General features: G+C 40.0%; 7 protein-coding genes across 8 annotated transcripts; 3 read left to right on the top strand and 4 right to left on the bottom strand.

The window, feature by feature from the left end:
* The first annotated feature begins 40 nt into the window (after positions 1 to 40).
* LOC110858847 (sodium/hydrogen exchanger 9B2) lies at positions 41 to 4,487 on the top strand. The gene is made up of 7 exons (XM_022107734.2): positions 41 to 342; positions 477 to 760; positions 1,176 to 1,407; positions 1,594 to 2,200; positions 2,749 to 3,045; positions 3,613 to 3,749; positions 4,312 to 4,487. Exons 1-7 carry the CDS (start codon positions 41 to 43, stop codon positions 4,436 to 4,438), a joined length of 1,986 nt encoding a protein of 661 aa, XP_021963426.1. The 3' UTR covers positions 4,439 to 4,487.
* A 155-nt stretch (positions 4,488 to 4,642) lies between these two features.
* LOC110858725 (ADP-ribose glycohydrolase ARH3) lies at positions 4,643 to 7,703 on the bottom strand. Its single transcript, XM_022107584.2, has 5 exons — positions 7,446 to 7,703; positions 7,229 to 7,328; positions 6,754 to 7,153; positions 6,472 to 6,693; positions 4,643 to 5,189 (listed from the first exon to the last, which is right to left on the bottom strand). Exons 1-5 carry the CDS (start codon positions 7,594 to 7,596, stop codon positions 4,950 to 4,952), a joined length of 1,113 nt encoding a protein of 370 aa, XP_021963276.1. The 5' UTR covers positions 7,597 to 7,703; the 3' UTR covers positions 4,643 to 4,949.
* Positions 7,704 to 7,838: 135 nt separating this feature from the next.
* Positions 7,839 to 8,726, bottom strand: LOC110858698 (39S ribosomal protein L27, mitochondrial). Its single transcript, XM_022107549.2, has 3 exons — positions 8,585 to 8,726; positions 8,263 to 8,429; positions 7,839 to 8,179 (listed from the first exon to the last, which is right to left on the bottom strand). Exons 1-3 carry the CDS (start codon positions 8,676 to 8,678, stop codon positions 7,973 to 7,975), a joined length of 468 nt encoding a protein of 155 aa, XP_021963241.1. The 5' UTR covers positions 8,679 to 8,726; the 3' UTR covers positions 7,839 to 7,972.
* Positions 8,727 to 8,862: 136 nt separating this feature from the next.
* LOC110858697 (V-type proton ATPase 21 kDa proteolipid subunit) lies at positions 8,863 to 10,840 on the top strand. The gene is made up of 5 exons (XM_022107548.2): positions 8,863 to 8,998; positions 9,388 to 9,520; positions 9,596 to 9,743; positions 9,835 to 10,086; positions 10,157 to 10,840. The coding sequence occupies exons 1-5, from the start codon at positions 8,935 to 8,937 to the stop codon at positions 10,187 to 10,189; spliced, it is 630 nt and encodes a 209-aa protein (XP_021963240.1). The 5' UTR covers positions 8,863 to 8,934; the 3' UTR covers positions 10,190 to 10,840.
* On the bottom strand, positions 10,836 to 12,570 carry LOC110858696 (NFU1 iron-sulfur cluster scaffold homolog, mitochondrial). Its single transcript, XM_022107547.2, has 5 exons — positions 12,232 to 12,570; positions 11,954 to 12,164; positions 11,624 to 11,885; positions 11,407 to 11,519; positions 10,836 to 11,281 (listed from the first exon to the last, which is right to left on the bottom strand). The coding sequence occupies exons 1-5, from the start codon at positions 12,282 to 12,284 to the stop codon at positions 11,018 to 11,020; spliced, it is 903 nt and encodes a 300-aa protein (XP_021963239.1). The 5' UTR covers positions 12,285 to 12,570; the 3' UTR covers positions 10,836 to 11,017.
* A 1,089-nt stretch (positions 12,571 to 13,659) lies between these two features.
* Positions 13,660 to 17,378, top strand: LOC110858704 (chitooligosaccharidolytic beta-N-acetylglucosaminidase). 2 transcript variants are annotated; one of them, XM_022107557.2, is made up of 12 exons: positions 13,660 to 13,971; positions 14,059 to 14,190; positions 14,316 to 14,456; positions 14,577 to 14,684; positions 14,764 to 14,961; positions 15,057 to 15,324; positions 15,431 to 15,610; positions 15,672 to 15,806; positions 15,873 to 16,015; positions 16,097 to 16,216; positions 16,420 to 16,641; positions 17,199 to 17,375. In XM_022107557.2, exons 1-12 carry the CDS (start codon positions 13,759 to 13,761, stop codon positions 17,226 to 17,228), a joined length of 1,890 nt encoding a protein of 629 aa, XP_021963249.1. In that variant the 5' UTR covers positions 13,660 to 13,758; the 3' UTR covers positions 17,229 to 17,375. The 2 variants fall into 2 exon arrangements, with proteins under 2 accessions (XP_021963249.1, XP_021963248.1); XM_022107556.2 differs by having other exon boundaries at positions 13,661 to 13,971; positions 16,420 to 16,753; positions 17,199 to 17,378.
* A 350-nt stretch (positions 17,379 to 17,728) lies between these two features.
* Positions 17,729 to 21,682, bottom strand: LOC110858770 (chitooligosaccharidolytic beta-N-acetylglucosaminidase). Its single transcript, XM_022107639.2, has 12 exons — positions 20,762 to 21,682; positions 20,542 to 20,673; positions 20,333 to 20,473; positions 20,089 to 20,196; positions 19,792 to 19,989; positions 19,398 to 19,665; positions 19,162 to 19,341; positions 18,969 to 19,103; positions 18,760 to 18,902; positions 18,580 to 18,699; positions 18,099 to 18,312; positions 17,729 to 17,939 (listed from the first exon to the last, which is right to left on the bottom strand). The coding sequence occupies exons 1-12, from the start codon at positions 20,975 to 20,977 to the stop codon at positions 17,851 to 17,853; spliced, it is 1,944 nt and encodes a 647-aa protein (XP_021963331.1). The 5' UTR covers positions 20,978 to 21,682; the 3' UTR covers positions 17,729 to 17,850.
* Positions 21,683 to 23,835: the final 2,153 nt, after the last annotated feature.

The raw sequence follows: 23,835 nt of genomic DNA, 5'->3' as shown, positions 1-23,835 counted from the left end.
AATAAACACATATCTTACCAATCATCACACCCACTTCAGAATGAAGAACGTTACCCCGTCGTCGACCTCCAAATCGGCCACGTCCTCCAACTTAAAGGCCAATGCTGCCAGTAATACCAACAGCACGCTGACCTCCACCACGATGGCGACCGGATCTGGGATCACCATCGCTTCGGAGAAGAGTACCCCGTCCAGAACGCAACGCCTCTCCGTCACCTCGATAGCGTACAATTCTCCAGGAATTTTAGACTACGCGGGGGGTGAACCGGAGGAGGAGGAGGACGAAGGTGGTCTGGACCAGGATGGAAATCCCTTAAGGAATGAGTCCTCCTCAGTCATCAAGTAATTTTAATTTAAATCTCCCGCTTCGGCGCGCGCTCATTTGAGGAACTAGTCCTCATCTGCTAGAGTGTAGCGGTTTAAATTTAAATCTCCCGCTTCCGCGCGCCTACCTAATTGTTCTTTGATTTGCGTAGATTCTACCCGGATTGGTGCCATTGTTTTTCCTGCCTCCGCCGCTCGGATCAATATCCAGACTATTCTGCGACAGGATGGCTGGACTCGATCCGTTCCGCATTTCTCTGCCCGCCGCAAGGTCCCATGGCGCGATTGATGTCGTTCCTCTTCCTCGCCGCGCTCACGTGGGCGTTCGCTTTTCTTCTCTTACTCCAAGTAGGGAGCGACCATTTGAAGAGTCCCGCCAGTCCGAAAGGACCCATCTCCGCGCTCGCTATCCTCCTCGTGACGGGATTGTTTGCGGGTGAATTTAAATAAAATAAATAAATGAAAGCGCGGAGGCGGGATGGTCAAATTTATGTGAAAAGATATTTATTTCTTTTGAAAATAGGAATTACTATGAAGCGGTTTAGACTACCGTCCCTCCTGGGACCACTAATTCTTGGAATTTTCCTCAGAAATATATCGTGTCTCAATATTTTTACTTTTTTTGAAAGTTGGGATTCTAGAAATTGTTCGGGTATTATTGATGTCAACGGGTCGAGGATGGCATGTCGGGAACACGCTATCACTTCGTCAGGTACAGATTCGCATAATTATCGAGTACTTCTTACGTAAATTCTTGCCGAAATTTTGCATGCAAAGTGAAATTTTACATGAAAACTGAAATTTTACACGGGATTTTGGCTGAAAACTGAAATTGTACTTGACAATTCCAGGTCACTGGATAAAACCGATCCGTCAAATCGCTCTGACCATGATTCTGACCCGAGCCGGGTTGGAACTGAGTCCTAAACAGTTGCGCAAATTGAAAGGCGTCGTCCCCATGTTAGCCTTTGGTCCTTGTCTGGTCGAAGCATGCGTCTGCGCAGCCATGACTTATCTCCTCTTCAACGTCTTTGGCGATGGCAACAATGCCAAAATCAGTATCCCCATGTGCTTCGTGGCCGGGTAAGCATTTCCAATTTTTTGACAAAAAAATCGGGAATTTGTCACCAAAAACCCGAAATATTTAATTTACAAACACATAAATTTTCGTTTAAACTTCACTTTTCGACTAAAAGCCTGAAATTTGTACCAAAAAATCCCTTAATTTTCCCTAAAAACATAACACACCCCTTATTTTCCCCCTTCCAGCTTCGCCCTCGCCGCCGTCTCTCCGGCCGTCGTTGTTCCCGGAATGTTGTCCCTGAAACGTAGAAACCTCGGCGTAACCCAAGGAATTCCAACCCTGCTGATTGCCGCGTCCTCGATTGACGACGTGCTGGCCATTTCGCTCTACACGATCTGCATGGGATTAGCCTTGGCAGGATCGAGCAAAAATTGGGAAACGTTCGCATCCGGTCCGTTGAGCATTTTGGTCGGAACTTTTCACGGTTTTGCGGTCGGTGCGGTGATGCATTTCATCCCGGCGCGGGGGAACAGCAATAAAGCGCAGATTCGCCTTTGCCTCCTCCTCTTGGCCAATTTCGTGGCAATGTTTGCCTACGAAGAGTACGAGCTGTTGAGCGGGGCGGGGAGTCTGGCCGTGTTGGTGACCGCGTTCATCGCCTCGTTCGGCTGGCGGAGTCAGCCCCATTGGAAAAAGAGTATGAAGGCGATCGAGAGCTGGTTAAGTTTGTTGTGGACGTTGTGTGTCCCCCTACTTTTTGGGACGATTGGGAGGGAAATTGATTTTCATGGGAGTGGATTCGGAGGGGTCAGAGTCGCCAAGATTTTAGGAGTTATTGCCGTGTCGTTAGTGGTGAGTGGGTGGGGGAAGGAGGAATAAAAGGGTGGAATTTCTGAACATTATTTTATACGAAGTAGAAAATAATTTTGAGATAAATAATTTTTTTTGAGAAATATTATTGTTCGAAATAGTGTAATGAAAAATTCCCAAAACATAAGGGCGATTTTAATGCCAGATTTAGTGCAATCAATCAAAATTCATTTAAAAGTCATGCAAAATTCATAGAAAATTGAGTTGCATAACAAATTAGTGCAAAATCCCTGCAAAATTTAGTGCAAAATGTAATTACAAATGAGTACAAAATTCTTGTAAATGTTGCTGCAAGATTCAACAACGTGTAAAATCTATACGACACGACGTTTTAAATCAAAACTGTCTCAAAAGCAACTTCGGCTTCAAAGTCTTACAATTCCAAATCTAACAATCTAACAAATCTAAAAAGAAACTAAACCTAAATTATTTTCTAAAAATTCCACCCAACTTTTGAACTACCTATTTCCAAAATTTAATAAATACATATGCATATTTACATAAATTGACATGCCCTGTTCCACCCCCAGATTCGTTGCTGTACAGCCTTCCTGATCGCGGGGATGCCAGGGCTAAACGTTCGCGAGCGACTTTTCTGCGCGCTGGCATGGATTCCGAAAGCCACCGTCCAAGCCGCCCTTGCGCCCCTCGTCGTCTCCAAAATCCAAAGCAAACCGGACAACGAGGCCTTCAAACCGCACGGCGAAATAGTCGTCACGCTGGCCGTGTTGGCCATCCTGCTCACTGCGCCCCTCGGATCCGTCCTGATCGCCTACTTTGGACCGAGGTTGCTCCGAAGAGCGACAATTCCCGAACAGATCACGTTGGTAAGCGGGGTGAGAGATAGAGGAATTTTAGGGCATCTTTTATTTACTTGTGGCGTCATTTTGTGGATTACTCGTGCGTGTAGTATTTAACGTTTGTCGTAGAATTTTCCTTGCCGTCTTTCCAGCCGAAGTTATGCTTGACTTCTTTGTACTTACGCCATGGTTGAATTGTTTATAACATTGGCGCAAGTTGGGGGCGAGCGAAGTAGAAATACACGCAAGTTAAGCTAACTTCATGCCGATTACAGTTAGAACAAGCAAAATGTTTTTTTTTTGCAGAATTAGGCATAATTTCATTTTTCGACTCTCAAAACCCGTTCATCAATCATTTCTGAAACTAAATAGGTAGAAATATTTTGATTTCGACTTCCCAAAATGATCCAATTAATGGTTTCAACCCGAATATCTATCTAAATTTGTACAAAAAATCAAAACAACTTGTACAAAACAATTGCACATGAAGATATTTTTTGCAAGCAAAAATTTCTGTATGTATCGGAAATTGAGATACTAAAAAATCTCCACTTTTTGTCACTTTCTAAGTATTTTTGTTTTTACAAATTTCAGGCAGAAGAATTTCCCAATGGAGATGGAGTTGATCCGCACGAAGACATGGTCACAGTGAAGCCGCATAAGCTGTCTAACGGCCCCATGATCGTGGGTGGGACAGGGTCACTCGACTCCATGTCTCCCTCCGCTTTCAGGTCAGGGTTAAAATTTATTTTTACACATGAAAAAAAAATAACAGAGGCGCCGAAAATACTTTGTCAAACAATAATATGGTTTGAGCTTATGCTCAATTTTGAGCATAATATGCTAAAAATTATAATTAAATTATAATTGAGCATAATATTATTATGCTCAATTTTGAGCTTGTTCTTGCATGGCCATTAAAATTTACAGCCACAAAAAGCGACAATCTTTACAGAATATGTTGCATGTACAGCAGTTATACACGTTTTGCGAAGAAACTTTTCATGGTTGTAAAAATCCATTATTTTCACGATTTTTTTTAAACAATGTAAACAATATTTTTGACGGATAAAAATTAATTTCTTGGCAAAACGTGTATTTTCGTATGGTTGCTGTACATATGTGCAGATTCTCGTTTTTTGTGGGGCTGTGAGTGCCCTGGAAATTCAAGCCTTCGGAAGAACGGAGCTCAAAATACTGTGTGTATTTTGACTTGGCAAAGTATTTTTTCCGCCCTTGAAAAAAGAAAATAAGGCAAATATGTACCTATAATTACAATATTCTTGACGAAAGAGTGTCATCTCAGACGCAAACGGTTCCTCGAAGTGCGTCCGCCGACGCTATGCTTGAAGGAGGAGGACAAGTTCACAAAAATCGTCAGGATCACGATCAAAAAGCCTTCTGGAATTTTTGGTCGTAGCTTTGCGAAAAACATAATGAAATGGGAAGTTATTAGGTGGGAGGGAGAGAGAGGAAATTTTATGCTTACATATTTTCTGACTTAATTACATATGCTACTAATATTTAATTAAAGGAATAATTAAAGTGCTGACGATCCATAAAAGTGAGTATTTTGGTGATATTTTTTAAATAATTGAAAAATTCATACAACTTTATGAGAAAATTATGTTGACTACGTTTCTTTTATTTTTACGAAATGACTACTCATCGTAAATTGCTGGGGAAATAGGGGGGTTGATAAGCTACATAAACATTGTCATTACAAATTATAGGCAAACCTACTACAATTTAATAAGTTAAATACGTCTCGTATTTTTAGTTATCTATTAGTGCACTCAAGAACAAAATAATTAAATATTAAAGTCGCAGTCATTTTTGGTTTGGTAAGGTACGGGTTCATTTCCTACTTGCGCCAAGGCTATAGTTTAACTATGGCGCAAGTTACAAAATGAGGGAAGGATACGATTTATTCAGCTACTTCGCTGTGTCCCTTTCGATGACGCGGAGGACGACGTTTCTGCCAAATTGAACAAATCTTCTCCCCATTGAACCGCTTGCTTCGTGGCTTCACAATGTTTCAGCAGACCACTGGGAATCCCATCAAGGCCGAATTGTGCCCCTGCCAAAGCCCCAGCCATAGATCCGATCGTGTCCGTATCGCCGCCAAGATGAAAAGATAACATTAAGGCCCGTTGGAACACGTTGTCAGTCTGAAGTGAAAATTTTTTCTTTTATACAGGGTGGTTAAAATGTCACGCTACAATGGAAAATTTTTCGATGGGGAAAATTCGTAAATTTCCATTAGTTACCGAAATTTTATCGCTAAAATTCAACATTTTAAGAATTTCGTCATCAATGCTCCATCAGTTTTGATAATAATTATTAAAATCTCAATCCAAAATCTTGTAACTAATGGAGATTTAGGGGTTTTTCCCATCAAAAAATTTCCCATTGTAGCGTGACATTTTAACCACCCTGTAAATTATCTAACTTTCCGGCTACAAGATTTTACCAGCAAAATACCATGTCGAAATATTTTTGGCAGATCAAATAATTTAGGGAATTTGAACACTTCGTAATTTGAACACTTTGTAATTTGAACCAGAGTATAAATCCAGACTGTACCGGGATACCCTGAGTTCAGGCTGAATGCCATAAGACTCTTCAGCATTGAAAACTGCGTAATGGTAGCCGGAGGGGGCAAACACAACATGACGTTTCTTATTAAAAATAAAATTGTATCACATTCCAAAAAAAAGTTGTAATGTAAAATGTAATTGTAATTTGTGATGAGCATAATTACTGAGATAATTGTTTGCGATAGTGCTGGTATTACAGTCACTCAATAAGACTTAATCAGTCGAAATTTACAAGTGTGAAATGACTTTGAAGTTGACAAATTTTGTAAAGTGAAAAATAATTTCTACCGACTTTAATTAGAGAGATAATTACCTAAAGATAGTGCTGGTATTACGGTCACTCAAAACAACTTAAATAATTCAAAATTGAAACTGCGCAATCACTTTGACGTCAACACACTTTGTAAGGTATTGAACAGGATTTTTTTGCACCAATTATTGAGATAATTGGTTAAATATAGTGCTGGTATTACAGTCACAAACTTTTTACTTTGATAAAGGTTTGTACCCAAAAATATGTGTGTGCTCCCTTCCATTCATTTTTAAATCCTAAAAGTTATCCGGCAACCTCAGATATCGAAATAGGAAAAGTTCAGCCTGGATTTAAACTCTGATTTGAACTCTGTTGTTCTTAGGGGCTATTACAGCTAAAAAAGGACGATTAAATAATCGCAAATTAATTTCATCACAAAATCTGCATTTCTGTATGACTGGTGCATTCTTCATGTAAATACTCGGCTTTCTTGTAGCTGTAATACCCTTAAAATCCTAGCCCTTGGCTGAACGTATTTAGCTCAAACTACTGTATTTCGAAAGGTTATTTTGCCCTCCGGAGGATTTTTCAAAAACCCACCTCAATTTCCGGGATGGGCTTCTGCGCCGCTAAGAAACAATAAAGCGCAGTGGGTACGGAACGATGCGCACTGACCGCGGTACCCAAAACCTCCTCGATCTCTTCCCTATGCGGTGGCTCGTTCAAGGCTAGGAAGGATCTCACAATCTCCAATTTTTTGACGTAACTCGTTTCTGGATCCTTGTCCAATTTCGAATGAGTCATATGCGCCTTGCCGGAATCCTGAAAAAATGGAATTTGTTTCGAAATTTGCGACATCAACTATAAAATTTAAGAACTTACTGCACCCTCCACCTGCGCCATGATATCAATCAGTCCATTCGTAAATGCAGTCGTGTCCATCTTTTCACCTGCCTTGTGCCGTAAAGCGGCTCGGACTGCGATCGCGTGCAGAATAGCGCCCCTAATCCCGAGTGGATTGGAATGTGTCACTTTGGAACAGGTCTCCACCGCGGCGAGAAGTGTGGATAGGTCGTCACTTTCGTCAGAAGTTGAATGAGTGAAAAGGGGAACGGGACTAATACGCATCGCGGCGCCATTTCCGTAACTTCCCATCCCTCCAAATTGTCGGGACGCGGGGCCAAAAGGGTCCTCAAACGCGGTCAGGTGCAGATTCTGAAATACGTCACCAACCGTTGCGCCATAACCGCGTTTCGGATCCGCATTGTATTCTGAGACGAAGCTGAAAACCAAGGCCGAATGATAAGTCAAATGATAAGTCAAGTATGTTGAATTTGTCGAAATTAGTATCTCTCACCGTTTCGCCATGTCCATTGGATCGACACGGCGACACTGAATTAAAGATAATGCGACACTTTTCGTCATGGCGGTGTCGTCCGTGTAGGTTTTAAAGGGGACTGAAATTAAAAATAAAATTTAGCGATTCATTCGAAGTTTGATTATTTCATTTTAATTATTGGAATTTAAAAAAATCTATGGTTTAATTAGAATCACAATTAGAATTTTAAACTCACGTCGCACCGAAGGGTCCAACATTTTTGCAAAGTATTTGTTAAGATGTGCCTTTGAAACGTATTTACTTCCCTCGAACGGTCCACCAAGACAATCCCCAACCAAGACCCCCAGCAAGGTGCCCTGAAAGCGGGACAGGGTTGAAGCCGACATGGCGAAAAACTGTTCAGTTAATTTAATATTTTTAATTGAGCATGTAAACACTTTTTCAGTTTAGAGGAACAAAAACACGAGGTGCACAAGGTGATGGGATGGCGGTGATGAAAACGCAAATCTTCTCATACTGCCTCCAACAATGAATAACATTTTTTTCATACTATGAAATTCATCGCCATAAAATAAAATCGGTCGACATGTCGAATTTACAAAAATAAAATTGGTCAGACAAGAAGACAATTAATTAAATGCTTAATTTACTTTCGTACAAAATATGAAGTCTTTTATAAACTCATCATCCTAAATTTATAACTTCGCGACTAGTAGTTTTAAACGCCATGGCATGTCGATATATTTACATTAAGCTTAGTCGTCACACCATGTCGACGAGTCTGAATTGATTATGCTGCTTATCCGGGATGACGTGGACGTACTTCTTGAAAAAGGGAGCCGTTCTGGAACGAGCCCCGTAAAATTTTTCGACCTGTCGATGTTTCCAATTTAGATCAGGCGTTTCAACAGTGAAGCTAACAGTACCCGTTTTTAGGGCGACGAGATTTAAACGACCGGCGAGACGAACCTTTAATTGTTACAAATTGTAATTAACAATTTAATTTAAATCCTTTTAAAACTAAATAATATTAAATAATTTCCAGTACTCACATTAAGGCCGGGATGAAACCATAATCTTGTCTGCTTGTGGACAATGATATCTCGCGGATTAGCACGCCATCCGTCCCAGATTTTTATTCCTTTAAAGTTTCCGGGGGCCTGTTTGGGGTTTTTATTTCCTCCACCGGCCGCTTTTTTGGAGGCGAATCGAACAGGTTCTGAAAATACATAAGCTTATAATTAATAAATTATCATCACCAATTAATTAATAAACAAATTATGCACTAAGATAAAAACTCCCACTAAATAAATACACCGAAACCGAAATTACAAAAATCTGAAAATTAAAAAGGAGAAAATTTGAAAAACTTACGAAGGGATTGAACTGTTCCTGGTTTTCCTATCGCCGTCACCGCCCCCACTAATATTGAGGGGATCAATTTTGAGAGGAATTGACCTCCCGACATTATTTAAAATTAATTGCTTAATTAGTTAATTCAATTTGAAATTTCAATAAAATTTACAAAAAAAATCTGCTAAAATAAACCCAACTCAAGTCTCAATTTTCCCTCATAGAGAGCCAAGCACGGTACCGCGGTTGACTTTTCGCCAGGGCGTAACTCTCCCCAAGTGAATTAATCGCAATCTGACGTCCTTTCCTCACAATATTTAAAGTTAACTTCACAATTAAATTTTTTAACCCCGTCACTAATTGTTAAGAACATGTCAATCAAGTATATTTTAGGCTACTTCAACCTCGTCACCGTCACGGCGCTTGTGCTCATTGGTAAGAAAATTATTAAGAAATAAAACGAGTAAATAAATAATTAGCATACCCCGGACAAATATTTTTTTATCCTACCCTACTCATGTTGAGCTCAACACGAGTAGGGTAGGATAAAAAAATATTTGTCCGGGGTATGATAATTAGTCAGTCGATTTATATGAACTCAATTGAATTAAAAGTAACATATTCTGCTAAATATTCTACAAAATAGGTTAATATTTAATATTTGGTGGGTTTATGTTGTATCCTCTATTATGTAGCTGGAATGTAGAATTTTAATCCCAATTGATTGGGATTAAACTATAGTGTTGAGAATTTGAGAAGTTCTCAATGAGAACTTTTGCACATTTAGTTTTATTTTTTAACCAATTGGTTCCTTATTTATGTAGGAGTATGCTACACCGTGACGGGACAAGGAGAACGGATCGACTTTGGCTGGTTCTTAACACAAACATCTCCTCACATGTGGGCCGCGACGGGGGCAGCGTTCGCTGTCGCCCTGTCCGTCGTAGGTGCAGCTTTGTACGCAAAAAATATCAATTTAAATAAACTTTGGACCTTGCCGCACATTTAATTTATGTATTCCTTTAACTACAGAGGAATCCACACCACAGGAGTCTCCATTATCGGCGGAGGTGTAAAAGCGCCCCGAATCAAGACGAAGAACTTAATTTCAGTCATTTTCTGTGAGGCTGTCGCTATTTACGGGCTAATCACTGCCATCGTTTTAGCCGGGATGATTGAGGTGATAATAAAATGCATATGACCACTATGAACTATGAGCTAACAATAAATCATGTATTTGTAACATGCAAATAATCTTATTATTTGTGTAGCCCTTCTCCTGGAACAAGGCCGAGTTGTCGATGGAGGTTCGCGAGCGAAATTACATGTCAGGCTACCTCATGTTTGGCGCTGGGCTGACCGTGGGGCTCGTAAATCTCGTGTGCGGAATGTGCGTCGGGATCGTTGGGTCAGGCGCAGCGTTGGCGGATGCCGCAAATCCTGCCCTATTTGTCAAAATCCTGATCGTGGAAATTTTTGGAAGTGCTATTGGACTCTTTGGCTTGATCGTGGGAATTTACATGGTACATTTTCAAAATTTTTGTATCTAAATTGAATTTATAACCTATTAATATATTTATCTTCCCCTTTCAGACCTCTAAAGTCAAGATGGGTGATAAGCAGTAGTGGTATTGGTCAATCACAAGTATTGTCATCAAATCACCTCCGCAAGAAATCATCATTCTATATTTGATTCTAAATTGAAATCTGAAACATTCCATTCGAACATACTCCAAACTGACTATCTGATATCGGACCTGTGTAACTTACTAATTAATTAATTTTTTGATTATCTACCGTTTAATCTTTACAAGTATAAGATGCAATCTTCTGCACAGTTTATTCGGATTGGTTGAAATGTTAGACCTTGTGCCCGACTGGCTAATTTTTTCGATACATTTTCCTCCTCCTTTCTTAGCATGAGAATTTATACAGAAGTCGTTCTAGTAGTTTTGTTTGTTGGTGGTGCGTGTTAATGAGAAATCAATATTAGTTTTTTAAGAATAATCATAAGTCGAATCGTCCCTATTCAACCTTAGTGGATGGGATTTCAGTAGTTTAGTTAGTTGGTTGACGTCGCCGTTATTATTGTCGTCGTCGTAATTGTATCTGATGAATCTAGTCTCGAAATGATGATGATGATGACGTGTAAGTAAATTGTACTGCATACATTAATTACTGCTGCTGCTGAGAAAGGCAAGGATAAAGCAGCTGCATTTTCTTTTAGTAGAATAGAGAGAAGAAATCAGTAAATAAAAGATTTTTGTGTCAATATAATTAATTTTGTATTTTTATTTCGAAACTAATTTACCGGCGAACGACAAGCGACAAAAATGTCACATTTTAATCAACAACGAAGAACAGATCCATTTTAAAAGAAACCAAGATCCTAGCGTCACTTATAAATCTCTCCGCGATGACGACAATCTGTCCAAAAACTGTCCACTGGTCGCATCACGTTTTCGTTTTGTCGCCCTTGGTCTTAATATTATCCAAGATGGGATCGTGCTCCGATTTCTCTTTAATTTTCCCCTCCAGTTTGTCAAACTCTTTCTGCGCAACTTTCTCGTGTTCTGCGATGACCTGTTCGACTCCGAGGACTTCGGGGACGTAAAATTGTAACATGTTCTGCACCCCGTTCTTCAACGTGACGACGGACGAGGGACAAGAGGTGCAGGAACCTTGCATAATTAGCTTTACGATCCCGTCCTTAAATTCCTGTAAAAACAGTTGGTAAGATTATGACACGGTAAAAAAGGTCATTTCAAATTGTGCAGCCTTCTCGTCTGCAGAAAATGAACTTCAATATTTTCGGCAGATCGATTTTCGTACGGGTCACTCACCACGAATTGGATATCACCTCCGTCCTCTTGCACGGTGGGTCGAATTCGTGAATCGAGCAGTTCTTTAATTAGCGCAACGGTCTCATTGTCCTCCTCTTCATCACCGGAAGTGGCTATTTTATAGACAAGGAAGATCATGTCATCGCCACAGAATAATTAAACCCTTACATTATTTAAATTCATTAAATCATCGTTAATAATTATTACAGCCTCTCACCCTGCTGACTAGTTGACCCTGGTTCACTCGCCCCTTCAGTCACGACGGGAAGCCCACTCGCGAAAAAATCCATAATCGTGGCGTAGATTTCTGGTTTGAGGAGACGCCAATCCACTTCCTCGTCGACACGCGTTACGGTTATGAAATCCCCCCCGAAAAAGACGGACCGGACGCCTTCAATTCTAAACAACATTTTCGCCAGGGTCGAATTCACGGCGGAGGCAGGGGTCGGAAAATCCAGGGTGGACCCAGTATCGAGTACCTGCATGTCAGATGGGGAGACATTATGCTACAAATAATTTATAATTATTAATCAATTTAATTGATTACCGTTGTTCCGGGGTAAAACTTTAAAGAATTGGGATTCGGTGTGTCCTGCGTTCTGATGAACATGTTGTCACGAGCGGATATCGAAATAGGGCGAAACCCCTGCGCTAATAATAATTGTTGTCGGCATTGTGACGAATTTTCCGACAAAGATAATGCGCGATAATTTCGGGTCGTTGTTTGTGTAGATGATTTAACATTTGGCACGATTACTCTAAAAATCAAAATAGACTTTTTGCTAAAATTTTTTGCAAAAATAAAAAATTGTGCTGTTTCCTCACCTATTTGATGTTCGGACTCCAGCTCCAAATCGAATCCCAAACTCGCGCAGCATGTTTTCGTACGTAATTGCGAGTAAGGTCAAAAGGTTCCGTTAGTTTGTCAAGTTTAATGACAACAAATGATGAAATATAAAATATGACGTGATATAAGCTTATTTTTAAGGGTCCATTTACGGAGATGAACACTTCTTTCAGGACTATTAATTGTTCAGCTAATTAAATTCAGAAAGAATTTTAAGAATAGAAATTTTGTAAATACAATTTTGTAAAAATTTCACAAAATGAAAGTGAAATCACGTGAAATATTCGGCATGCGACGTTCCCGGTGTCAAATACGTCTCACTTTTCCGTCTAAAGAAATCTCATTTTCGTCGCAATATCTTCGTCTCAATTCTGTCTCAACCTGCCTCATGTCGCAAGCAAAATCGTCTCACCGTCTCATCCCCCTGACCTTTGACTGCTCATTTGACCCCAAATCTGACCCCAAATCTGACCCCGGATTCGGATCCGGTGACCCCAACATTACTAAAGCTTCGATAAACAAATTCATTAACAATTGACATCCGTACTAAAATACATTTTGGGAAAAGTGAGACAATAACCATAGCTAATTTTATATTAAAATACGTACATTTCATAATTATTATACAATTTCCAATTATGCAAATTCTTCTGGAATTCACTTATCGACAAGCTTATCATCAATAATTTAATTAGGATCTAGTCATGGGGACGAAGGCCACGCCACGTGTAAATATTCCTCTTCACACTGCACCACGAATTGCACTCCTGCTTCGAAATTGCTCATTAACAAAATAACAATTTGCACTTCAAAATGTCAAACTTGACGAAATTCATTTTGTTACAAAAGAGTAACACTTGACAAGCTTATCATTGTTACAGTTAACGTTACTTATCATTTACTTATCATGTCCCAACTTCGTGCAATTTGAGCATGTCAGGACAACTTTTATTACTTAACGTGACACCATGCTTTCACACGACAAAACAAAGGAATGCAATGACTGATGGGCTTTTTGATATCGAATCAAATTCGTCCAGTTTTTCAGGGGGTTGAATTACATCGAGATTCCACTTGATCCGTACACAATTATGTCATCACGAACCAACCACACCTATAATTTGCCATATTTTTCTGCACTTCAATGGATACAGCAGTTTAAGTGCGTGATTCATGTCTGGTTCTCACACAATTTACACGAGGTTAATCATCCACCCAATTATGATAAGCTATATGATTTTGATAACCTCATCGAAAATATTTACGACGTGGGATCAATTGCATACATATACATAAGTACATACCTACAAAAATTGGATAAGCACCCTTGATTATCTTTAGGTAACCTTATTTACTTGAAAGTTGGTTACTTGCCAATTGAGTACCTTATGTATGTTGCCCGTATTTAGTTGAAAGTTGGTCAGTCGCCAAATATTCTGTCATCTGGTAGGACGCATTATATTTTACGGTGGGCAATTAAATATTTTTTTGTTTTTGCAAAAATTATGTATTATTCGCAATTTCTCGTCGCCCTCCTCCTCCTCGTGGTGGGAGGGAGCCAGGCCCAATCGGTGTGGACGTACACGTGTCGCAATGAGAAATTCTGCCAGCGGGTCGCGGTGGCTGATCTTCCCGGGGGCGGCGGCGTTCCGTTGGACGTATGCAAATTAAATTGTGACAAGGCCCACGGGAGTTTGTTCCCGTTGCCGACGGGGCAGGTGGGTTACGCAAATTATTATATGCAAATTATTAGTGCTAATTATATGCAAGTCAGTATATGCTAAAATTATTCGCATTTTCTCCAGGTCACTCTTGGTCCAAATACGACGCCATTTTATCCCGGTTATGTCACTCCTTCGGGCTATGACGCTTATCCAATCCCAGTTCGTGACCTTTTTAGAGCTGCAGCGGGGATTTTCATAGATTATTTGAATAAGGTAACGATTTAATGTACATATTATACTTAATTAATAATCAAGTATTCATCCAATTTACATATATTATAACTAATTAATTAAATATTCACCTACATAATTTACATATTCTAATTAATGAATTTTAGATGCGCCCGTCCGGGCCTGATGACCCGATTTATAGGAATGCCGTCAACGTCAGACTGACCGCGTCGGACACTTCGACCGCCATGTTCACTCTGGGAACGGATGAGTCATACACGCTGACCGTGTCCGTTAGTGCGGATGGGGTACGAATCATAAAAAAAGCTATTTATTACCAGGATTTGATAAGTCTAGTGGCTTATCTGAGCATAAATATAAATAAGCTTATCATATTTATGTCCCTATTTACGTAAATATATTTACAGAAAACCGTGACTGCGGATATATCAGCGGTCACCTTTTTCGGAGCGAGGCACGGACTCGAAACGTTATCTCAGTTAATCGCCTACGACGAGGATCTCGACGTTTTACAGGTTTTTGTCATGATAATCTTTCAGATAAGTGCATTATCATTTGCATAATGACTCTAATAAATTTACAATTTCTTGATAGATCGTAAACACCGCGAGTATCGTGGATAAGCCGGTTTATCTTTATCGAGGCCTAGCGTTGGACACAGCGAGAAATTTTATTAGTTTAGACGGCATCAAGAAAGTCATCGATGGCTTATCGTACAACAAGATGAACATGTTTCATTGGCATATTTCGGATACTAACTCGTTCGCTATGGAAGTTGAGGGATGGCCGCAGGTATAGTGGTTTAAGAAATTTCGGAAATTTTGAAAAAATTTTAGATTTACCGTCATGTAACGTATTTTTGATTCAACTTTTGTTTCTTAAATTAGTTCACTACGCACGGAGCCTATTCTTCCGAGAAGATTTATTCCCTCGCAGATATGCGCGACCTTGTCGCGTACGCGAGGGCGCGTGGGGTTAAAATCGTTCCAGAATTTGATGAGCCTGCCCATGTTGGTTTTGGGTGGGAATGGGGACCTTCCGCCGGGCTGGGGAACCTTGTCGTTTGCCTGAATGAAGATCCCTGGTACGACCTTTGTCTCCAACCCCCGTGCGGACAATTGAACATCGTCAACGATAATGTTTACGTAATGCTCGGTATGCAAATTTCAAAATTTCATGATATTAAATTTTCAAATTTCATAACGCAAGATAAGCATCAAAGCATCGACCGATAAGCTAATTTATTTGATTACTATTTCAGGTCACATTTTCACCTCCATGTTGAAAATTTTCGACAACGATTTATTCCACATGGGCGGCGACGAGGTGCATTTTGGATGCTACAACAGTTCTGAAGAAATTAAGGCGTGGATGGCCGCAAATGGAACGTCAACCGACGTGGCGGGATTCGTCTCGCTTTGGGGAAGTTTCCAACACCAGGGTAAAAAATAGCTTATCATTTTGGCTTATCAGTAGGGATAACCATGTTAATTTTCCGTTAGCTCATGACAAACTTGTCGCTGCATCGAGCAACAAAGACATCACTGGAATTCTCTGGACGTCCGAATTAACTCATCGCGAATACATCTCGGAATATTTAGACCCGGCGAAATACGTTATCCAAATTTGGACCGAGAGTATGCTAGTTAATTTTTTAATTCGAATAATTTTGGGAATTATATTGGAATTTTTAATTCTTTAAGCCCTCAACGCGGACACCCCCGCCATGATTACGGACGGTTACCGTGTCATATTTTCGAATTACGACGCCCTCTACTTAGACTGCGGGTTTAACGCGTGGCTCGGCAGTGGGCACAATTGGTGTTCGCCGTACAAAGGGTGGCAGGTAAGTTACTAATCGCTCTAAAATTCCCGTTGGGGAGGAATAAGTGAGAAATGTATAACTTATTTGCATTTTATTCTACAGTCAATCTACGACCACAGTCCTCACGGTATTTATGCTAACGCGACAAATTCTACCATGGCGGACGCAGCATTGGCGGACGGTCGCTTATTAGGAGCTGAGGCGCCCCTTTGGGTGGAACAGGTATGCATATTTATAAATTTGAACGGTACATCTCGCCTTACCCAAATTAGATAAATAGAGCTTATTAAATTGAAGCTAGCTTACATTGAATAGGGGTAAGGTGCGATAAAGAATTCAAATTTGTTCTGGTGGAGAATATGCTCACCTTAAGTATTATGAGACGAAAATGTTTACTCAAAGAAAACGCTCGATATTTTTATTAGGCGGACGAGAAAGCCTACGAATCCCGTCTCTGGCCTCGTGGCGCCGCCTTGGGTGAACGGCTTTGGACAAATCCGACTACCAACTGGGCGGACGCGGAACATCGCATGGTCACAAATCGAAATCGAATGGTCGCCCGAGGAATTAACGCGGATGCAATGCAACCCGAATATTGTTCCATGTATCAGAACAAGTGTTACGGACCGGGAGCTTGGGATGGAGAGGTGACGTCCCCACCAACATCCCCCCAAACGCCAGCCCCTTCACCTGCAACTTCCCCCCAAACACCAGCCCCTTCACCTCCAACGTCAACCCCGCCGTCCTCAACGACACAAGGCAACCAATCAAATTGTCGAATTATGCTAGTGTTCAGCCCGTATGCTAGTCTCAATTCCTTGGAAAAATTTCTGAGAGGTTATTTGATTTTTGGAAAATTATCTGCCAGGAAACCTTTCAGATTTTTTTCAGACTATTAATATCGGCTGGACAGTAGTACCCCAAATTTTCGATCCCGCTACAAATTTTGTTGCACCTATTTTCTACCCGCTAAAAAACCGCTTGCCCATTAGCCGGTAGTCGAAAGCGGTGGAAATTCGTTTCGAACTTATCGACCCTAAGGAAAATAAGTGCAATAAAGCCTATTTAATGTTTTTTTAAACGTTCGAATCTAATTTTCGATAGCCACGTGAACGGGTTGGGGTGAAATATGAATCGCCCACTTGATGGGATCAAATTCTAATCGAATTAAAAATTCTAATTTGTCTAAATGAACTTTGTTTAGGTGGCACGGGAGCTGCCTCGAGCACGGTAGGCGGGATTTTTCTCGTGATAACTTCTCTACTTTGGAGCTTATCTACAGCATAACTTTTTTGTGATTATTGCAATTTAATTTATTCATGTGAATTAAAATTAGTGTGATTTGATTAAATAAATGAATACTTATGAATTATTCAGAAAATTGTATGGGTTGAAGATGCAGAGAACTATTTGTAATTGAGTATTACTCGGGGAAACATATGTATGAATTTCTTGATAAGCAGATTGCATCATAAACCTTTTATTTCCCATATTTCTTATTGCATACATGTTTTAATGCATTTATTAAGCATATTACCTAAATATTATGCATGAAAAACGTATGCGAAAATCATAGAGGTTTTTGTAATCAATGTGCAGTAACAGTAACTTACAACTTATGTACATATGTAAACATATTCTTAAAAATATACCATGAATTTCTGTTCCAAATTCAGTTATTCTGTCCGACCGCATCTTGCATGGATTCTCGCACGCCCAAATGGTAAAATTATTGCTATGTGTAATTCTCATCATATTCATCTTTTATTTTTTCGAATAATGCATTTATTTAGTCAAACCTGATTAACTTTAATTATCAAGAATAAATTAAAATTTACAATTAAAATATAATATGGTTAGGCAGCAGATAAGCTCCAAAGTAGGGAAGATATCACGAGAAAGATCCCGCCTACCGTGCTCGAGGCAGCTCCTTCTTTTTTAGTGTCTAAAGAACATTTATCGTTTATTTATTAATAATTAGCACTACTTATCATAATTAGCAATTCATTAATTAGATGTGATTCAATCCGATAAAATTTTAGCAACCACCCCGCAACAAATTGTGGCGAGGCGTAAGTACATAAAATTCCAAACTGTTACTTGCCTGGTGGCGGGGGCCCGTAACACTTGTTCTGGTACATGGAACAGTATTCGGGCTGCATCTGATCCGCGCGTATTCCGCGCGCCACCATTCGACCACGATTTGTGACCATGCGATGTTCCGCGTCCGCCCACCCGGTCATCGGATCACTCCAGAGCCGCTCACCCAGGGCGGCGCCACGAGGCCAGAGGCGGGATTCGTACGCTTGATCGTCCGCCTAGAAAAGGAACCGTAATTTATTTGAATAAATACCCATATTTTCGTCTCACAATACTCTAGATTAACGAGAGGATATCATCTGAATTTGAATTTTCTACCTAATTTTACCCCTAATTAAGCAAATTTTTAAAACCGTTTTAATTTAATCAATCTTATTTATAGAAAATTCATGAAATTGATACGGGTTTAGAAATTTATACGCAATATAGGTAAGCTGAGATGAAAAATTCAAATTTTTATGGCGGATCCACAAACACCTTTATACCTGTTCCACCCAAAGTACTGCTTCGCCTCCTAATAAACGGCCGTCCGCCAGTGCTTCATCCGCCGCGGTAGAATTTGTCGCGTTAGCATAAATAAAATGTGGACTATGGTCGTAGATTAACTGTAAAAACCATAGAGAAAATTCTCAGCGTGCCCCAGACTAGGCCGATTAATTACTTACCTGCCACTCTTTGTATGGCGAACACCACGTGTGCCCCGTGCCGACCCACGCGCTCAACCCGCAGTCCAAGTAGAGGGCATCGTAATTCGAAAATATGACACGGTAACCATCATTAATCATGGCGGGGGTGTCGGCATGAAACGCTAAAATTATTCAAATTACAAACTCTAATAATAATCCCACACCAAAAACATTAATTGACATTTTACTCTCAGTCCAAATTTGGATCGCGTATTTCGTGGGGTCTAAATACTGCGAGATGTATTCGCGATGAGTTAGTTCGGACGTCCAGAGAATTCCAGTGATGTCTTTGTTGCTCGATGCCGCGACCAGTTTGTCATGAGCTGATGGAAAATTACGATTGATGATAAGTCCAAGCTAAAATGATAAGCTATTTTTTACCCTTCGATGTAAAGCTTCCCAAGAGGGATACGAATCCATCCATATCGGTCGACGTTCCATTTTCCGCCATCCAGTCGGTGATTTCCTTCGTAGTATTGTAACAGTTCATATGCACCTCGTCGCCGCCCATGTGGAATAAATCGTTGTCGAAAATTCCCAACATGGAGGTGTAAATTTCGCCTGAAAAATATTCAAGTCGATAAGCACCTGGCTTATCTGAAATTAATTATTTATACCTAGCAATTCATAAACATAATTGTTGACGATGTTCAGTTGTCCGCATGGGGGTTCGAGGCAGTAGTCGTACCACGGATCTGCATTCAGACACACGACCAGGTTCCCCATTCCGGCGGAAGGTCCCCACTCCCACCCAAAACCGGCGTGGGAGGGCCCATTAAATTCCGGAACGATTTTAACCCCACGGGGCTTCGCGTATGCGACTATCTCGCGCATATTTGCGAGGGAATAAATCTTGTTCTTCGAGTATGCCCCGTACGCCGTGAACTATTTTAGGAAACAAAAGTTATCTAACAAGATCCGCTAGATGGCGACAAATTTAAATCATGCGGAACTAATCAAAGGTTCTGCTGATCCGCTAGATGGCGCTTAATTATCATATGATTTACATACCTGCGGCCTTCCCGCTACCTCCATAGGGAACGACTGGGAATTGGAGATTAACCAGTGGAAAATATTCATTTTGTTGTACGATAAGCCGTCAATGACTTTCTTGATGGAGTCCAAACTAAAAAAGTTTCTCGACGTGTCCAGTCCAAGTCCTCGATAAAGATAAACCGGCTTATCCACAATATTTGCGGTGTTTACGATCTATAAATACATATGTAAATGACTAATTAATTAAAACCACTTGAAACACATTATGCAAATGATATTTCCCTAATCTGAAAAAATCATCATGACAAAAACCTGTAAAACGTCGAGATCCTCGTCGTAAGCGATTAACTGAGATAACGTTTCGAGTCCGTGCCTCGCCCCAAAAAAGGTGACCGCTGATATGTCTGCCGTCACAGTTTTCTGGGAAAGTATTTACGAATGTAAATTAGCACATAACTTGATTACGATGATAAGCTAATTTATGTATGCTCAGATAAGCCAAAAGACTTATAAAAAATCCTGGCAATAAATAGTTTTTACGTTAAAAAAATCTCACCCCATCCGCACTGACGGTCAAGGCCAGCGTGTATGACTCATCCGTTCCCAGAGTTAACATGGAGGTCGAATTGTCCGATGCGGTCGCTCTGATGTCGACACGGTTCCAATAAATCGGATTTTCACCCCCGGGGGGCCGCATCTTTAGTTGGTCAGTTAGTTAATTAAGTACAAACAATATGTAAATTAGATATGTCTGAAAATCGTTACCTTGTTCAAATGACCCGTGAAAATCCCCGCCGCAGCTCTAAAAAGTTCACGAACTGCGATTGGATAAGCGTCATAGCCCGATAGAGTGACATAACCGGGATAAAATGGCGTCGTATTTGGACCAAGAGTGACCTGGAGAAAATGCATATATATAATTTTAGCATATACTAATTTGCATGTAATTAATACTAATAATTTGCATATAATTAGCATAACCCACCTGCCCAGTCGGCAACGGGAACAAACTCCCATGCGCCTTGTTACAATTTAATTTGCATACGTCCAAGGGAACGCCGCCGCCCCCGGGAAGATCAGCCACCGCGACCCGCTGGCAGTGTTTCTCATTGAGACAAGTGTACGTCCACACCGACGTCTGGGCTTGGCCCCCTCCCACCACGACGAGGAGGAGGAAGATGGGAAATTGCGAATGATACATAATTTTTGCAAAAAAAAATTGTTCGCTGCAAAATAAAATGCGCCCTACTTGGTGACTACCTAACCCGCAACTAAGTAAATGTTTAGAGTAAAAGGATAAGTAGAGGTTATCCGAGTTATACACTCTTTTTAATCCAATCCATCATCCTATGTCGAAAAATTTTTAATGGCTTATCAATTCTCAGAATGATATGTCAAATGATCTGCGCTTATCTTGTGGGGATTAACATCGCTTACACTACTGTGTGAGTGAATTACGCCCGATTGACTTGTTCACTGAAGCTAAAAAAAGGTATGCATTAATGATATCAAATTCATGGTTTATTTTAATTCTTTGTTTTGCTGTATTATGCGATGTCAAAACTCCAGCAACAGGCATAATAAACTGGTGGAACCGGAGTGGATGAGTATTTGAGGTGCATCATTTGCCAGGAAAATTTGACATTTTATGACCTTTGACCTCGTTTACACGGTCACCTGGTCGATCTACGTCGAAATTATGGTGATTTCTGAAATCTCCGTCGGTTAAATTTTTTCTCATTTATACGGTCACAAGGTCATCGTGCGTGGAAACGATGTAAATTTCTAAAATTCCCTCCTCAAACTATGTATAAAACGGATGATATTAAAAATTCGACATTTTTGACAATTGACCTCATCGCTGTGGCGCATACTTCTTCCCATCTTCGAATTTAACCCCTCCCTAAAATTGGAAACACTTTGATTCAGACTGCATCCTGAAATTCAAATCCGTTATAAAATTATCGTGGATATGGACGGACAAGGCATTCCCATAAAAGGGTTTCACTCATTAATAATAAAAAATGTCGTGACCTGCATGACATGCCGGGCTTCATCATGAAATTCTGATGTGCATTTAATGTAACAATGCTGATAAGTTTGTCAAGTGTTGTTACACAGTTTTGTAACAAAATAGATTTAGTCAAATTTGACATTTTGACGAATCGTTATTTCTTTTTTGATAAACACTTCTGAGCAGTCGTGAGAGACTAGTGGTGGTGTCGAGAGTCCAAATACATAACATGCACATATTGTCTCGTATGCATTTATGTGGCCTTAAAAATGTCCATCACCCGATCCCTATCAAATCATTAAGTTATTGACTGACAGTCACTTGTTGACGGAAATTCCGACAGAAATTACATAATTGAAATTGCATAATAATAATAATGTACATATTTTAATCTAAAATTATACTTTAGGTTGTCTCACTTTTCTAAAGATGTCAATTTTTAGTATTGTTTGTTTACCTATACTCTTATTATTTTTGGGTCGCCGGGTCCGAATCCGGGGTCATATTTGGGGGTCAAATGAGCAGTCCAAGGTCAGGGGGGTGAGACGACATTATTGTTGTGACTTCTGATGAGGCAGGTTGAGACTGATTTGAGACGAGGATATTGCGACGAATGTGAGATTTTTTGAGACGGAATGAAGTGAGACTTGTTTGCGACCGGGAACCATCCATATGTGGTACCGTCCACCATCTACCATCTACCCAAAGTAATCGCCCATCATCTACCTTTCTATCATCTACCATCTACCTTACTAATTGTCCAACATCTACTTTCCACCATCTACCCAAAAATCTCAAATTTCCCAAAAATCTCAAATTTCCCAAAAATCTCAAATTTCCCAAAAATCTAAAATTTCCCCAAGATCTCAAATTTCGCAAAAATCTCAAATTTCCCCCAAATCTCAGATTTTCTTAAAAATATCAAATTTCCCCAAAATCTCAAATTTCTAAAAAATTTCAAATTTCTCAAAAATTGCAAATTTTCCTAAAAATCTCAAATTTTCCTAAACAATAGAAATAATAATGGTGATCACAATCTTTCATGACAAGTAATGTCTTGTTATGTTTATGCCAAACGATAAATTTATTAAAATAATTACATTTTCTTGAGCCATATCGTGCTTATTCTATGGGACTTGCCAGCTGGGTCGTATTTATGAAGCTTTTCAGCTTTTCGGTACTATTAGCAACCAACTCTTTGTGAGAATGGAGAGTACGCGGGGTTAAGCAAATTTGCGGCACCATGTGGCATCCAGAGTGGACATGAAAAACCAAATAGAAACCTTAGCATGTTGTAGAAAATATTAAAAAATACTTTCTCTGCAAAATTTTTCGACATCTTTCGTTCCTGACCTTTTATTAAAGGGTCAAACCCCCTCCGTTCGCATTATGATTTCTTGAGAACGGATGCGAATTTTGACATGCGGTTTTCACCAAAAGACCTCAGAATTCGCCCGAGCGTTGAAAATTATAAGATAGAGGTCATATTTTATTCTGACATGATTATGCTATATTTGGGCGTCGATATTATAGATGAGGCTTATAGGAGCCATATCGATTACTTGATTGGAACGCCACCTAACGAAGCTGACACAATCTTACTTGAACGAGTTCAACAACATCATGGAGAATGACTGCCATTATTTTCTGCTGTTTTTGCTGCAAAGCAACATTTCGAAAATATTTACGGCTCGAAGTACACATCTTATCTGTACTTTTGCACGGACGACTTTTCCCCGAGTTTGACGCTTCATTTCGCACGTCAATCAGTTTTTGACGGGGGTAATCCAGTACCCTACAACGGCACACTTTCCAAAGACGATGTAGGACCACTGTTGGAATAAAAATGGATGACGATTTTACAAAACGGTTGGCTAGGAATATGCTACAATAAAGATGGTCAGATATCACCCAAATATAGCATAATCATGTCAGAATAAAATACTAGAAAAATAAAATGGCTCACCCAGTTTATTTATGGGGCCACCTTCATCATCTCGAACTTCAACGTTAGTACCTACAAATTAGGTAATAAAACGCGTTAC

Source organism: Folsomia candida, unplaced genomic scaffold (genome assembly GCF_002217175.1).
Source record: "Folsomia candida strain VU population unplaced genomic scaffold, ASM221717v1 Fcan01_Sc022, whole genome shotgun sequence".
NCBI lineage: Eukaryota > Metazoa > Arthropoda > Collembola > Entomobryomorpha > Isotomidae > Folsomia > Folsomia candida.
Note: the sequence above shows the minus strand (reverse complement) of the source record. Positions and strands in the feature narration are given on the sequence as shown.